We start from the raw sequence: 17,267 nt of genomic DNA on the forward strand, positions 1-17,267 counted from the left end.
GTTATTCCTACAGGAGACTTTAATCGACAGTTCTTGGGTCAAATGACACAATTAAACCAGCTCCTTGGAGAGGTGAAAGATCTTCTGAGGCAGCAGGTGAGGAACAGAGGCCATCCTGAGGCAAACCAGAGCATTGTGATAGCAGCTTTCTGTACTGGTGGGTGGAGTGGCTGGCCCACACAGGCAAGGAAGTAGGACTTAGCCCTGAGCCTCCATGGCTGAGGTAGTGGGAGCCATCACAGGCTTTTTTTTAATACTGCAGAAACCTTTCTTGGGTGGCCTCACAGGGATACTTTCCTTCTGGGCTGTATCAAGTATTCCTTTGTAGTGTCTTCCTTCTGTTTCTAAAGGTCAAGGAAACATCGTTTTTGCGGAACACTATTGCTGAGTGCCAGGCTTGTGGTAAGTGCTTCTGTGGTGACCAGCTCCTCCTGAGCGGGGCAGTGTAGGCTAACTGAGGGTCTGAAGTGAGGCCACGTGACTGCATCTGGCAGTTCTGCACAAGAGTTGACGGGAAGGGGGGGAGATTCATGGGGAAGCCACATTTCACTTTGCATCCTACGTATTCCACATGAGTCAATACACCCATGGATTAACTGGTCTTGTTTCCTAGGCCCTCTCAGCTTCCAGTCCCCAACCCCAAACACACTGGTACCCATAGCTCCTCCAGCACCCCCAACCCGACCGACACGTCGCTGTGACTCCAGCCCTTGTTTCCGAGGTGTCCGATGCACGGACACCAGGGACGGCTTCCAATGTGGACCCTGCCCAGATGGCTACACGGGAAACGGGATCACCTGTTCTGATGTGGATGAGGTAATGCTCAGCTGCACAGAATGGGAGCTCCTCGGGTCTCTTCCATGCCACTGTGGACCAAGAAGCCCTACCGTGTATCAGGGGTCCCCTGGGCTGTCCTCCAGGCTCCAGAGAACTGCTTCCTTCATGATGTGTAGAGTCCCTGAGACATACTGAGTGGCAGCAGGAAGGCCTAGCACACAGCCACAGCCAGGACTGTCACTTTTCTGTGCTCCCAGCTTTTTACCTGACTATATCACTACGTTGTTATAGTTTCTACTTTCCACTCCAACATCCGTGTTGATTATTTCCCTGAAGCAACATATATTAGAAACCTACACATGTGGAAAGTAAGGAGCAGACGGAGTCTCACACCAAGCAGGTCTGTTAGGGAGGTCTGAGGGCAGCTGAAGCACCCAAGGATAGAGCCCGTGACCATATGCTGGCTGTACAGCCAGCAGGCAGAACTTCAGAATGAAACCAGCAGGGCCATCGTCTGGTCCAAGCCTGGTCATGCAACGGGGTGCCCATAGCTGGTAGCAAAGCTGCCCCCAAAATGTGCCTTTTCCTATCCCAGCAAGAAGGCAGCTGGAAGGAGAAGAGAGATGATGCCTCTCACAGGGCCCTGAAGGCTAACGTCTGCTCAGCTGATCCCCCAACACCCCCACAAGCCCCAACTCCTGCTAATGCGAAGTTAGGCTGGTCTCTAGGAATCTCGCGGTCAGAGAACAGATCCTGCACACGTTCCACAGAACTGTCTCTGGTTTTTATCTGTGGGCTGGAATTTTCTTCCTTTTGAAAGGGCAGGAAATGCTCATGTTTTTTACATTAGTTAAAGTTGTTTTTTTTTTTTTTTAATAGATAACAGAACCATCTTGTAGGCTTTTTTTTTTTAGGAGGCCTTGGAATAGTCGTGGACTGTCTGGCGGAGAGGCAGGTTCTCCATGAAGGACCTGTCTAACTGTAGAAACTCCTGCCCTGCCTCCATTTCCATGATGGCTCACAGATGCTCTGGGTGTCCTCAGGAGAACGGTTGCAGTGACACAGGCCTTTCCCGGGGAAGGTTGGAATGCTGGGGAGCTTGCCATACCCGGATGGAGACGGGTTTATGTGAAAGATGAATTTAATGTTGACACGGCATCATCTGTAACATAGCGAACAAGTAACCAGAGTGGTTGGCTAAGGGGCTCAACAGGCAATGATGAAATGGGACATTTTCATTTCCTTTTGTCAGTTTTACCACGGATATAAAGGAATAAGTAAGGTGTGCAAGTAGACTATGGAAAGCTCCAAGTTACGTTCCCCAAAGAGCTAACGATGGAACGCTTTCTCTCCCCAGTGTAAATACCATCCCTGCTACCCCGGTGTGCGCTGCACAAACTTGGCTCCGGGTTTCAGATGTGACGCCTGTCCCATAGGCTTCACGGGGCCCATGGTGCAGGGCGTGGGGATCAACTTTGCCAAAACAAACAAGCAGGTGAGCAGAAATGGTAGTTGTTTTTTTGTTTTTTGTTTTTTATTCCTTTTTCATTATCAGACAATTCCCCAGCTTCTCAGCATAACCCTCCACCACGGTGAGCTGCTGGTGCCTTGTGGAATACTAAAGGGTTGTTTTGTTTTGTTTTGTGACTCTTTTCTGAGGGCATGTGTCCATAAAGTCTAGAAGGAAGAAGTTGTTGAAGTTGGGATGATGGAGTATTCCTGGGAAAGCAGTAAATGCAGAATAGAGGGTGGCAGAATGATTTCAGGCCTGCTCGGTTGATAGCCTTTGGACATCTTGTCCTGCAGAATAAATTGAGAATCTGAGAGGCAAATAAAAGCTTGGGGAAATTAGATCACTTTATGGTGCCGTCGTTGCCAATCAGAATCCGTTTCAAGAAGAGAGGGTTTGAGGAGGCGAGACGATCCCCCGAGGAAGCCGACCTTTTCTCTTAGATAAGCAATAAATTGCCAGAAAGCATCTCGGTACAGCATGACGGTCTCCATTTATCTCCGAATGCTGGACGGTATCTGGTCATTATTGAACTGACTGGCTGTGAAATGCTTTTTGATGTTTTTGGCCCTTAAAAAATGGTTGGTCTATAAATATATTTTACTACCTTGGGGAGATGATTAGCTTTGAAGAAGGGCAAGGGGGTCGTAGTTTCCTTGCTGCTTATCAAAGGATTCTGGAGGGAATCATTTTCAGGCTAGAGAAAGAAAGCAAACTGGATGCAGGACTGACAAGGAGCCGCTAGGATAATGAGCCAAGTTTTTCTTCTCTTGTAAGGACAAACTCTCTCAGACTAAACCAAGGAAAAGAGACAAAATGCCACATAAAATGCTTAATATAAGCTTGTATGGGACACTTCCTAGTGGACATATGAATCCATATCTGTTACATACACACACATATATATGAATATATATGAATTCTGAACCCTGATTGTGCATACATATGTGTGTATGAAGGAGTCACTTTGCTAAAACTTTATGATGAAGTTTAATGAATCAAAGAAAGAGTTGTTTCTAGGGCTATGAAGGGCCATGCCAGCTCATGGGCATCAGGAGCGAGGACTTTCAATGTGTACATGAGAACAGTGGCCATGGGCATTAGGGGACCTTTAAGGATGTATGTATGTATCCTGTGTAAAGCCAGGATCCTCAGAGAACTTCCCTCTCCATGACACAAAGATAGAAAACACATTAGTAGCTCAAAGGAGCAGAGAGTTTAACTGGCTACGAGGCATGAAAACCATCTACTGCTCAGCCTAGCACCAAGTTTACCAGGTTTAGTTATAAACTCCAAGTCTGTGTTATCAGTAAAACACACCTATTTGCATAAAACCTTTCAGACGGAGTTACATCACAGAGCCACAGCCAATCAGATAGTCCAGTGTGTGCAGATGCCCACAACCAGGCCCCTCAGTGCCCACAGGCAAAATCGGGGCTGCTGTAAAGAAACTGATAAGGAAACTTGATAAACATCAACTGCCTATAAAAGGATCAGTGCTGTGCTTAAGGTAAAGGATACGGTTAGGAAATAGGACAAGTGTGAAAAGGATCTAAATAAAACTGTGATCCCTATGTGTGGATGGTTTCAAGGCTGACCACTTTGCTCTGGACAAACCAACAACGGACTCAAACTTGGGAGAACCTAAGTCCCCTTCTCCTAGGAGTCAACGGCGGCCTACAGCTCTTTGTCCAGGGGTGGGACACCAGGAAATTTTCCCCCTTCCACTTTAATATATTCATCGATATTGCTGTTGTTCTGGTCTTATTTATGCGGCCATTTCTAGGAGTGACTGTTTCCACAGAAGACTTCTTAGTATTCTTATAATATTTCCACCCCTTCTTCTCGAATGTTCCCTGAGCCGTACATGCAGGGGTCATCTATGTATACTTGTGCACATACATACATATACACGCATGTAACAAATATTATCCAAGAAAAAGAGGCTAATAATTTGAGAGCATTGGAGCATAGGGAGGGTTCAAGGGAGCAGACTTTAGAGGGGCTAAAGGGTGGGAAGGGGAGGTGAAGTGGTGTATAGTTCTATTTAAATTTAAAACACTTAAAAGTAAACAAAAAGCTTGATAAAATCCTTCTTTTAAAGAAAGGGAAAGTATTGTGAATTACAAGTCTGAGCACTGGATTTAATAACTCAGTATGAGAATGTTGCAATGGATCTCATCATTATGTGTAATATATGGTAATAAAAATCATTTTTTAAAACACAGTCAATGGGTGAAACAGATTAGACACAGTTAACTGCAGATTCACCAGCTGAGAAGGGAGTCGGAGACCACCTCTTGGAATTTAGCGAAGACAACAAAACAAGCAAGAGGGCAGGGATCGAAAGAAACTACTGTGAAAATATTCAAGATTTATCTGACGGTGGATCCAAAGAAGGACTAGAAATAACAAAAGTGGGGAGAAGCTGAGAATTTTCTAGAACTGAAGAAAGATAGGAAACCTGAGGTGAGAGAGGAATCCTCAGAGGTGGGAGAGTCTCAGAGGTGGGAGAGGAATCCTCAGAGGTGCATTAGGCACCAAGTGGGGAGGTAAGGAAAAGACTCTCCTGACTAAAGGTTACAGAACAGGTAAGTTAGACACATCTTCTCTGAACCCCTTTAACCTGTGTGAAGACAGTAAGCATCTGCGATTAAATTAAAGGGACCAATGCCCAGAGAGCTGAGGCAATCCTCATGCACCCACCATTCTACCTGAAACTCTGTGTCTTTCCCCAAAAGTGTCATGATAGGACATTTGCCCTCTGTTGAAGCGGCGGGTCTGAGACGCCTCTGAACTTTTATGCCTAGGTGTGCACTGATGTTGACGAGTGTCGGAACGGAGCGTGTGTTCTGAACTCCATCTGCATTAACACTCTGGTAAGTAGTTCTCACAGCCTTTTTATCAAAGCGGGGTCAGGCTCAGGAGCAGGTGGGCGCGCGCGGATCGTAACTCCAAACACACAGACGATACGCGCATGCGTGCCTTTTGATTGTCAGAAAGAGCGAGGGCAGAAGCTATGCTGAAAGCGTGTTTCCGATTACAGTCACTTTATAATTAATTTTTATATTAAAAGTCAGGTTCTTTATCCTTTGTCAGGACTGTCTGATTTTTGATCATTATGTTGCCATCCCATCATTGTGAAAAGAGTTACGGGTCAAAACCAGCTTAAGGAGGAAAAGCTCCCTCTGGCTCAGAGGTCACACAGCCAGCCTGTAAAGAGGGGCGGTGCATGTGGAGAGGCTGGTCGCTATGTGCTCACAGGCAGCAAGCAAGGACAGATGAATGCTGGCCCTCAGGAAGCTCCCCTCTTGCAGCCTAGTGGATGAAGTCACGGAAGCTGACACTGGGTGTTCCTTCCTTAGTTAAACCTTTTTTGAAAATGCCTCACACTATGGTACACCAAGGGCTGGCTCTCTTAGGGGATTCCAAATCCAGTGAAATTGGCAGTGAAGATCAGCACCGTTCTCAGCAGAGGAGCCTATCAGGTTAGAAAAACGGCTCCGTATTTCACTGATGACAACAGGGTCACCAAACAGTCGTCTTCATGCTTTTAAAGAAAAAACTTTTCGAACCCCATTTGCATTAAATTTGAATGTTTAGCGCTTAGGGGATTCTGTGATTTAAATATTCTGGTCTAGGCTTTCTTTCTGGACACTTCTATTAACTTTGTGAAGATAGGGGATGGAATAGAACTGAATAGCAACAAAAGAAGCTCCGATTCGCCTCAATCATTATAACTTGCACAAAAAGACTTGTTTCTAACTCACCACAGTTCTCTGGGAGAGCGGTTTAGTTCCTAACTTCTCCATGTCCTTACAAGTGAAAGTCTTTGTAGGTCTCCTGATACCCTTGAATTCCCAGCAGTATGTGGTGCCCAGTCTGTGCACTAAAAGACTACAGCACGGGGATGCTGTACAGTTACGCCGAGGCCACACAGCTCCTTGGGTTTCCAATCTTGCTGCAAAACCTGAGACATCCCCCTGATGCTATTCCTGCTTTGGAACACGATGGTACTTACACTTTTAGCCTCTTCCCTGGGAGTTGACAGCCTCTCCGATGGAGCTGAGAGATTATTTCTAAAACACTGGCAAACAAAACTTGGCCTTGCCAGTGGAAAGGTTCAAAGTCATCCAGTTGTAACGGGTGACAGTTATCCAATGTAAATGAGTCAATCACTTAAGCTTTGTGGATGAATACATTCTGACGTTTTGTCATGAAAGTGTGACATATTTTACAGTGCTGCACTATATATGTAAAACAAACATTTGAGCCAAAAGAGGGAAAGTCACATCTATAACACCAGCACCCAGGGGGCGGAGGCAGCAAGATCATCCTAAGTTCAAGACTAGTTTGTGCTACCTAGGCATAAATCTGTATAGTCTAGACTATAAAGTAACACTTTATCTAAAGACAAAACAAGCAATTACAGTCATCACAGTCAGGCGATAGCTGTGCTATATAAATTAAATGTGGAAACTCCTTCACAAGGCAGACACATATCATACCATCACACTGAATAGTTTAAGTGTGTAGAGTTTCTGGGCCACAGAGAGGTCTTAGCAGGTAAAGGTGCTTGCTGCCAACAACATTCTGTGTTCAGTTCCTAGGACCTGCCTGGTGAAAGGAGAGAACTGACTCTCACAAGCTGTCCTCGGACCTCCACACACACTCCATGGCACCTGTGACCACCTTATATCTCTTCATTCATATATAATATGATTGGATATGTTATATTTAATATATGATTTTATTTGCTAATTGAATCCCAATAAAGCAGAAATGATGTGTAAAAGCTCTCTGAGATGCTGATAGGGGCTCAGAGGTTAAGAGCACTTGCTGCTCCTGCACAGGACCAGGGTTCTGTTTCTGCCTCCACATGGGGCCTCAGAACAATCTGGAACTCCAGTTTCAGAGTTTCTGGCACCCTCTTCTGGCCTCTGGAGGCACTAGGCATGCTGGTAAATCAGAGCACTACACACACAAAGATGCCGGCAGAATATTCGTATGGATGAAATAAATAAATGAATACTAAAAACAAGTCTAAAAACTATCTGTATTGATATATTTTAACTTTGAAGACAATTAGAGGCCCCCCCACCCCAGCCTGTGAAGAGCTCTGTGGAGCCAGCAACCTCTTTGCCTCCTCCCAGGTAATGCACCTCATCAGGACGGGCCAGCGTGAGCCATCACCACATCTCTGTGTGTATAAAAATTGGAGGAACTGTTATTTTTAAATTAACTTTTTAATCAAGCCGTTTCTCTATGCCCAGTGTAAACTTCGGCTTTTCCCCGCTTCCCCTCCAGGGTAGAGCTGGTAAGTCAGAGCACTGCTGGTTACTATGTAGCCTTCCACCTTCAGTCTGTGTAGCCAATTGGCCCTTCCGGCCCAGAGGTAGGTTCATCAACATGCCCAGGAAGGAGGTTATGAGGCACGCCCGATCGCAGAGAGCTATTGGTCATTATGCTCAGTCGTACCACCGAGCGAAGACCAATGATCTTTGCTCGATTCCGCCTTATCATCCTATCTTTGTCTCGGTAGGGCTCTTACCGCTGTGGGCCTTGCAAGCCAGGGTACACTGGTGACCAGACGAGGGGATGCAGGACCGAAAGGAGCTGCCGGAACCCAGAGCAGAACCCGTGCAGTGTGCATGCGCAGTGCATTGAGGAACGGCAAGGGGATGTGACGTGTGTGGTAAGTGCCTGGTTTGCTCTCCCTCTTCTTTCTAAGCACAACCCTCCCCAGTTTCTTCTAGCTTCAAAGTATAGACCGCCTCTACCCTCGGGTCAGATTAACACTGGGCATCTAAAGGTGGGGACAGTTATGAATAACAATAGTTGTGCCAGAGAGTATAGAAGCAGGACATCTCCGCTGCTGGCGTTTTAGGCAAAATTTCCACAGAAGGTCATAAGGAGTTGGTGCCCCATAAGGGCTCCATCATTTAGGTGCCAAAGTGGCTGATTACTCCTCAGCCAAGAGATGAAAAAAGGGGAGAGCAGGGTCAGCTGGGCCTCGGATTGTCGCTCAGAAACCTAACCGAGCCATATTCTGTGCCTGTCTTAGTTGGAACTTTTAAGTTGACCCTAACCTGGGCACAGCTCAATGAATGGTCAGTCTTCCTACCCATTCCCATCCCCGGTGCCTTGGCTCCTAGCTGAGCCCTTTATAAAGAAGCCTTCTTCCCACGTGACCCGTTCCCAAACCCCAGGATCCCAGTCCTCAGGGTTCTTACGCACTAACATCTCAGCTGGCTTCAGTCGCTTGCTTCATTATGTTATGGGCTCCGGGTGCATAGTAGGAGAGCCTCAGCCTATGCTCCCATGACCGTGGTGAGTCCCTCTGAGCAACATAAAAGTAAGTCTCCCCTCTTCTGAGCAAGGTGTGGTGGCACACATCTGTAATCCCATCCCTGTGAGTTTAAGGTCAGTCTGTTGTGTTTAGAGTTACTTCTAGGCCGTCCAAAGAAGCACAGGGAGACCCTGTTAAAAAAAAAAAAAAACTCCTCTTCTTCCGCATTTCATCCACCTCAAACTTATATTTCTTTATCTTTCTGGCTGGAAATTTTTCCCCCATCATCCTTATCAAATTGGAAAATAAGACTGAAATATATATATATATATATATATTAAAGCCAGCTCTCCACGGCAGTACCAGTATTCTAGAGAAAGACACAGAGGAAGGAATGTGCTATGTCAGAGGAAAAGAAAAAACCTCTCTTTCCCCAATCCTGATGATTGGGCATGTTATTATATATATATATATATATATATATATATATATATATATATAGTCATTGAAAAGCAAGTATATATCTATGCTTAAATTCTCATTTTCTGTGAACAAATCTATGGCTCCTCCGGGATGGTGGGTGATGGGGCTCTTAATATGTTTTTGAATTTGTAATAAGGCACGACGACAGATGGTAAAGGATTAATAAACTCGGTGTGACTACTAAAATAATTTAATCTGCCAGAAAATGGCTCATTAAAAATGTATTTGTTCCTAAAGGAAATTTTTTCCTCATTAAAATGAGTAGCGAATCGGACCCACAGCTGAACTTTCCAGGCCTTGCGAAGGCGAGCTGTGGGAGCTCCGGAGTGGGACTCGGGGAGGAGCCTCTGGCCTGAGGAACAGTGGGAAGGACTCAGGCTGCCAGGGAGGGAAGGGATAGGTAGGGAGCACCAGGGGTGTCCTCTGCTGCTGGTCCTGAGTCTCCTCAGCTTCCTCCCTCTTCTCTGCTTTCAGTTCTAGTCGAAAATCAAGTCTGATTTCCCTCTCCTGCATCGGTGCACCCCTGGCTTTCCGTGTGGTCTGCATCTCCTCTCTTTCTCTTTCTGTCTTTCCCTCCCAACCTCCACAACCACTTTCCCACCTCCCAACCCCTATTCCCCCGCCCTCCTTGCACCTGAGTTGCTTCTCAAGCCCCACCTCACACCCAACAGCTTTTAGGAAGGGCTTCCTCTTTCCTTGGTGAATCAGACGTCCTGGCTGATGGGCACCTTCGGATCTGAGTTTTACACAAGGGAGAACACAGAAGTGCACATTAGCTGAATGCGAGGGGTAAAAGTCGGAAGAGGACAGATGAGGTTAATGCTCCCAATTCTGAGAGCCTGAGCAAGGTGCTGACCCAGGCTGTGCTCATGTGACTCTCGCATAAACGGGACAGCAGTGACCTTGCAGCGTCTTCTTAAGGACTGAAGAAAACTAGGAAAATCCACTTTAGAAAAACCATTGGCAGATGGACCAGAAAAATGACTCAGCAGGTAAAAGTACCAACCACCAACTTCACACACACACACACACACACACACACACACACACACACACACACTTACTTTTCGCCTTCTGCCCTTTCATGTAATACTGTGAATGTTTTCTTAAAACCAAAACAAAATCGTACTTCCACTTGACCTGTTGGCAGCGATTGTTGGTTTTCTGGGAAGCAGGATGCTCAGAGGACATATTAGGGGTGACGGGGTGGGTGGAGGGCCAGAGGCCCGGCACTGACAGCACCAGTGGGAGCCACCTCTGTTCAACCGAAAGGGTTAGAATAGAGATAACACACCTTCGAGTTTCCCTCTTTGGGAGGAAATTGGCCCCCCAAAATATTGTTGGAGCTGGAAAGATGGCCCAGCAATTAAGGGCACTTGCTGCTCTTGCAGAAGACCTGAGTTAAAATTTCATCAATCTTGTGTGGATCACAGGTCCCTCTAGTTACAGTTCCATAGGATCTAATGTCTCCTTCAACCTCTAAGGCACATGCACGTGCATGGTCCACATGCATGCTCTTGGCACACATCCGCACAGGTTAAACCAATAAATCAACCTACAAAGCCAGTATCCCGTGAGCTAACCGAGTACTCACTCGGGACAAATGCACAGAAATGACTTGAGGCAGCGTTGCCAGCCATAACAAAGCCGTGAGGAGCCTGACATTCCAGTGGAAAGCCCCTCGAGTCCATCAAGGCACATCCAGTGCTTGGCTGAGCCATAGAACAGGAGCCAAAGGGCCCATTTCCCTGTGAGTCTTTGGACTTCAAAATCTAATCCGTTCCCATGTAACTCTGTATCGTTTTGGGTTTTCCTTGCTTTGTTTGTTAGTTTGTTTTGAGGTGTGGGGGGCTCGCAGAGTTCCTACTGAATGTGGAGCTCAGTGACTATCTGCTATCTGGCCAGCAGGCCCTGAGGAGGCTTCAGTCACCATCCCTACATCATTGAAAATATGGACATGAGCCGCTCTGCCTATCCTTTTCCGTGGGGACTGGGGACCAAAGCAGGGCCTCAGGCTTGTGAAGCAAGCACTTTATTAAGACCGAAGCATCTGGGGCTGGAGAGATGGCTCAGTGGTTAGAGCACTGACTGCTCTTCCAGAGGTCCTGAGTTCAAATCCCAGCAACCACATGGTGGCTCACAACCATCTGTAATGGGATCCGATGCCCTCTTCTGGTGTGTCATCGATAGTGTGTTCATATACATAAAATAAATAAATAAATCTTCTTTAAAAGACTGAAGCATCTTTTCCAGCCCTTGTTCTGGGGCAGAACAGGACCTCATGTAGCCCAGGCTGGCTTTTACCTCACTGTGTAGCTAAGGATGTCCTTGAGCAGATTGTACCTGTACCTCTTACATCTCCTGATAGTTATTACAGGCGTGGTCCACCATACTCAGCACACCTGAGCTGTTAAATCCCATCTAAGCAGGATGTCAGGCTCCTGGACCTCCCCTGGGAACCCTCACAGAGGAACAGAGACGGAATCGGTCTCTGCCTCCTTAGGGAGTGTTTTGTTCAGGGCTCTAACGGGCTCTTCCTTCGCAGTGCGGTGTTGGTTGGGCCGGCGACGGCTATGTCTGTGGAAAGGATGTGGACATCGACAGTTACCCCGATGAAGAACTGCCGTGCTCGGCCAGGAACTGCAAGAAGGTAAGGAAGGCAGGATCTCCAGGAAGGGATCCCCTGTGGACCTCCAAAGCCATGTCTTAGACGGCTTTGGGAAGGTTGTTCTTACTCTATGCAAAAAGTTTGAAGTAGCCGCCTCTCACATGGGGCAAACGAGAGAGCCACTAGCCAAGCCAGGCAGCCTAACCCAGTCTTGAGGGCAGAAGTACTTTTCGACAGGAGACAGATGGATAGGACATGACTCCGAACTGTTTCCCCCGTCAGGATAACTGCAAGTATGTGCCAAACTCCGGCCAGGAAGACGCAGACAGAGATGGCATTGGCGACGCCTGTGATGAGGATGCGGATGGAGATGGGATCTTGAATGAGCAGGTACCAGCTCTGTCAGCACAGCACGTGCACTGAAACACACCGTGGACGGTGGAAGCAAGCCTTTGAGGCCAGTCGCTGATGCTGATCACCCCAGACCTCCGTCGGTCCCCACACCACTGCAGCTATGTCCCGTCCTCTCCTAAACACGCCTGTCATGAGTGTTTAAAAATATGAGACAGGCAGACCCGGCCAACCACAACAGTGGGACAGGCGTCAGTAAGTCTGAGCAAGTATCCCATCTTCTCGTCATTTAGGACAACTGTGTCCTGACTCACAATGTGGACCAGAGGAACACTGATAAAGATATCTTTGGGGATGCCTGTGACAACTGCCGGGGCGTCCTGAATAATGACCAGAAGGACACTGACGGGGACGGGAAAGGAGACGCTTGTGATGACGACATGGATGGAGACGGTAGGATTGTTTCGCTCAGTCTTTTATTTGGAATTCCTTTGTCCTCTGCCCTCCCCACATGCAGGAATGGACGCGCCGATTCAGAACCCCCCACCCCATCGTTCACTCGGACCTATGTCTGGTGGTCCAGTAACCCTAGAGGTCTCTGGTGCCTTAGATCACCAGCAGGAACCCTGTGAGCGTACTTGTCACTAGTGTCTTGCCAGAGCGGTTGCTATAGGGCGTCTGCCTTCCTGGCTCCTCCCGCACCCCCACCCCTCATCATGGGAACAGAGAACTGAGTTTTCCATAGGGTCAAACACTACACCAGCCAGGAAGATGTGGCCAGCCCCTGGCTGCTCTGGGAAGGGTTGGGATGTCATGGTGGATATACTGCCCTTCTCTGGGACTCTACCACAGGGACTTTCTGGGAGGTCCATGCCAGGAGCAGCTATGAAAGTCTCGTGGAGCTTGAGGAAGGACATTTTATTCAATATTATGTCCATAACGTATGACAACTATAGAGTAAAAAGGCAGCCTAGCATCTGAGTTTCTGAAAACATACCACACCACCAGAAGAAACTCCTTTTAAAAATGCTATCCCCGGGGCTGGAGAGATGGCTCAGCGGTTAAGAGCACCCGACTGCTCTTCCACAGGTCCTGAGTTCAATTCCCAGCAACCACATGGTGGCTCACAACCATCTGTGAAGAGATCCAATGCCCTCTTCTGGTGTGTCTGAAGACAGCTACAGTGTACTTATATATAATAAAATGAATAAATCTTTTAAAAAAAATGCTATCCCCTCAAACATACATGATCACTCCTCCATGATATACACATCTCCCCTAAAGCGCAGGCTTACCTTGGGTGAGCTAAACTAAGAGTGAGTTCATCAGATAGGTGCCTTAGAGAGTTGCATATGCTTGAGGCTCCCAGAATCCCTGTTTTGAAATCCCCTCCAGGCTCTACTAAAGACACGATACAGCTGGTACAGCCATAATTAGGCGCCACAGCTTGACCTCTCAGCTCTGCAAGTCTCTCTTTTCCACCCTGTCCTATGACCGGCTCCTGACCCAAAGTAACATTCTTACAGGAATAAAAAACATTTTGGACAACTGTCCCGAGTTCCCAACCCGCGACCAACAGGATCGGGATGGCGATGGTGTCGGAGACGCCTGTGACAGCTGTCCTGATGTCAGTAACCCTAACCAGGTTGGTGAGACAGGGGTCACACTGCAGACCGAACTCCTCAGCATCCAGAGAAACCCAGCCCTGCTGTTGACCAGTTCCTTGCTATTGTGTCAAGGCTCAGGTGGAGAAATGGCATGCATTAGGGCCTAGAAGGATGGGACTAAACTGATCCAGTTGAGATAGTTATTGACAACCACACTGATGTGTCAGGATGGGAACTCCCAAGACCCTTGGGAGTGCACATGCACCCAACACTGATGGCATTTGGTGCAGTGGAGCTTAATAATGCACAAACAAGTTTCTGCTGTCAAAGAAAACAGAAACATGGGTATGAGCCTAGTCACATGGCCCTTCAGTTCCTCAGTCTACGTGTGGGCACTGCAGATTAAGTTCAGTCAATGGTAGGTTGTTCCTCTTCCCGTACACCTGCTGCTGGGATCCCTGGGTGTGGTGAGCAGTCTGTTTCTGAGTGCCTGAAACAGATGAGAGTCCCCACTGCCTACTCTGCCTCACTCACTCCTTGTCCTGTCTCAACTCCGAAGGGCAGAAGCAACATAGGGTCGATGTGCTTTGAGCCATGCCTATGCCTGGCTCCCTCCTGACCCAGCCAGAGCACCCAGGCTCTGCCTGCCAGTGCGCCATCCAGAGCCCTTCCCGATCAGCTCAGCTGGTGTGTGGGCAGCCCCTCCATGAAGCTCGATATTTTAAAGGGCTTTTTTGAAAATTCAGCACTGTGCCTACACCAATATGGTGTTGTCCTTTTGCAGCTTTATGCCAGCCTAGTTCCCGAGAAACAATTCCTGAAACCCAGTGACGATAAGGCAGGCTTGCCTTCTTGGGAACAGTCCATACATGCAGGCCCAGTGGTAAATAACGTGTTCTGCTCTCTTTGCAGTCGGATGTGGATAACGATCTGGTTGGGGACTCCTGTGACACCAACCAAGACAGGTATGGCATGCATCCCAACTGTGGGGAAACAGGTAGAATCTGGGGACTGTGGGAATTATCAGAACGTTTTGCTGGCAATGTGCCCAGGATCTGTGGATGGATCGAGTTCCAGGGAGGTAGTCAGTCTGCCTTTGCTCCAGGCCCCTGTACCTCCCTGAAAGTGCTACATAAGGAGGAGCGATATCAGCCCCACACAGCACTTACACCATTTTCAGAGAAATCAGATCATGGAACCCTGCAGAAGGGCTTTGGAGTGAAACATCCAGGTGTCATTCATAACCTAATCTCTCTGTACCTCAGTTTCCTTACCTGTAAAATGGGAGTGGATGTAGATATATAGCTCGTGGGCTGTTATAAAACTGAGTTAGCCCAGGAAACGTGCCTTTGGTGGGTTCTGTTACATAGCTAGCTCTCATTAGATGTTAACCCCTTTGCTATCATATCAGGAAAAGTCCATCACCCCCTAACAGAGGGGCGTGCTGGGGGACACCGGTCTTTCCTTGTCCTTGATGCTTTTTCTTTCTTGTGAGAGGGTATTCTATTCGAGAACATTCCAAAGATCTTCTGAGCCCCATGTAGAGTCCTCCGTGAGGACCAGGGAGGGCTGGGGACCCAGCTCGACATTAATGCTTTACCGAGCACTGCTGGGTCAGGAGTGCAATGGCCAGCACCATAAGGAAGGAAACAGAACAGGATGCAGAGTGGAGTTGGCGCTGAAGGAGTAAAGTGTAGCTACGTGCCCTCGGCACCAGGCGTCTGCACTCTTACCCTCTACTCATCCCCATTCCTCCTTGGGTGCTTCTCGGAAAGGTGGTCAGGACCGGCCTGAAAGGGTAAGGATCCCCCAAAGCAAAGCAGGACAGCACGGTTCAACTTCTAGTAACCGTAGCAGAGTCAGTTCACCCAGCATTGCTCAGGGCGGCTCCCGAGAGGTCCCAGCTTCTCTGTGCTCTGTCCTTACTGCTGTGTGCATCCTCGTCAAGGGAACTCGAATAGTTCCCCCATCCCTTCAAAGCTCATTGTCTCATCAGAACAGCAGAGACAATTACCACACCTCCTAGGTTACATGAAAACTCACAGTAGGGCCATCCTTTGGGCAACTTTGGGGAGATGGTGGCTGTTGGTACCACAGCACAGGAGAACCTGTCAGTGATGCAGTCTGATAGTGCTTGTCTGTCTAGACATAAGGTAGGACTGGTGCTCTCACAACTACCCTAACAATGTGAGGTGTGCATCAGGAACATCCCCAGTGCCCGGCCAGCGTGTACTCTGATTACCAGCTATAGAAATGTCTAAAATAGCCTATCCCACCAGCCTCTAGATAGTTGCCTAAAACAAATGACTCATTCTGCCACATTTTAATTCCCATGAACTTGAGCCTCACCAGGAGGGGGGCTGGGAACTGCTTGCTTCTCCACATAGGTGACAGGGTTCTGCAAACGGTGCTGATCCAATGAGCTCACTCTTGTGTTAGGAGAAGTGCAGAAATTCAGCCTCTGCAGTATTCCAGTGTCCATGTCGAACTCACTCTCTCTGGGGCCCTTCTGCCTTCTGTATGAAAAGGAGGGATTCCCTCTGTGACCTCCCTAGAGGATATACACAGTCTCTAGGCCAGCAAAGTCTTGGGTGAGGCAGAGTGAGAAGAGAATCCACTCTGATCCCTTGTAGCCATAGAAGGTCCCTGAAAACAGAGATGGTCCTCCGAGAGGCAGAGCAGAGAGTAAGCTTCCTGAGAGGTTTCTTGGATTAGCTCTGGGGTACAACTGGTGTACCCATTTTTGGTCAGAGTACTCATGGGGTCATGAGATGGCAATGGTGAAAAGCAATGTAACAGGAAGCATCAGAGGACTTAACCACTAGAGCCAGGCGCTTAGAAGATGCTTTTTATGGGTGTCAGAGTTGACTCGGTCTCCAAGCTGCCCTTTGAGGTGGGCTGTGTTTGTGTTGCTATCTAAGAGATGAGGAATGTGTACCTCCCTGGCCCAGCATCGTGCCTGAGGCCACAGCTCACCGGTTCTGAGCCAGGACCCACACATCTCCACACCCCTTACCTTACACATTCACACTTCCTTGGAGCAAGGTGTCATCTGGCAGTCCTTAGAGATGACAGCCACTCGGAGTCACAGACTGTAGAAATAGACTCTTATCTTCCCAACCCGGAACCGACTGGCTGCTTTCAGGACGCAGAGGAAGCAAGGGAGTCGTTTCTGAAGCTGCTTTATCAGAGAAAGGCCTGATAGGCTTTGCTGAAACCCAGCCTGCTGACAGCCCACCCAGGCTCCTGCCTGGGAGCAGACGCTTCAGTCTCCTACTAAACTAATCTTTGCTCTGCAGTGATGGGGATGGCCACCAGGACAGCACAGACAACTGCCCCACCGTCATTAACAGCGCCCAGCTGGACACTGACAAGGACGGGATTGGCGATGAATGCGATGACGATGACGATAATGACGGCATCCCAGACCTGGTTCCCCCTGGCCCAGACAACTGCAGGCTTGTCCCCAACCCAGCCCAGGAAGATAGCAACAGTGAGCATGCTCGGCCCAGGGCCGCCTGGGACACACAGCCTTAGACTCCCTGTAGCCACATGAAGGGATGCATACTTCCCTAGGGGAACCTTCACTTTCCTGCTTCCCGCCTGCCTCTGCTTCAAATCCAGCTTGCATAGACAGTAGAC

The 17,267-nt window shown here is 48.2% G+C and overlaps 1 protein-coding gene across 1 annotated transcript in view; it reads left to right on the forward strand.

Annotated features, from left to right (window-relative positions):
• Thbs4 (thrombospondin 4) overlaps positions 1–17,267 on the forward strand; it is a 46,553-nt gene that overhangs the window by 19,193 nt on the left and 10,093 nt on the right. Inside the window, exons 5-16 of the mRNA XM_032896889.1 lie at positions 14–96; positions 351–402; positions 614–816; positions 2,135–2,272; positions 5,098–5,166; positions 7,830–7,982; positions 11,605–11,709; positions 11,950–12,057; positions 12,312–12,471; positions 13,545–13,663; positions 14,538–14,590; positions 16,925–17,118. Of these exons, the coding sequence (XP_032752780.1) occupies positions 14–96; positions 351–402; positions 614–816; positions 2,135–2,272; positions 5,098–5,166; positions 7,830–7,982; positions 11,605–11,709; positions 11,950–12,057; positions 12,312–12,471; positions 13,545–13,663; positions 14,538–14,590; positions 16,925–17,118 (1,437 nt within the window). The remainder of the gene's footprint in view (positions 1–13; positions 97–350; positions 403–613; positions 817–2,134; positions 2,273–5,097; positions 5,167–7,829; positions 7,983–11,604; positions 11,710–11,949; positions 12,058–12,311; positions 12,472–13,544; positions 13,664–14,537; positions 14,591–16,924; positions 17,119–17,267) is intronic.

This window comes from Rattus rattus, chromosome 3 (assembly GCF_011064425.1).
Source record: "Rattus rattus isolate New Zealand chromosome 3, Rrattus_CSIRO_v1, whole genome shotgun sequence".
Taxonomy (NCBI): Eukaryota; Metazoa; Chordata; class Mammalia; order Rodentia; family Muridae; genus Rattus; species Rattus rattus.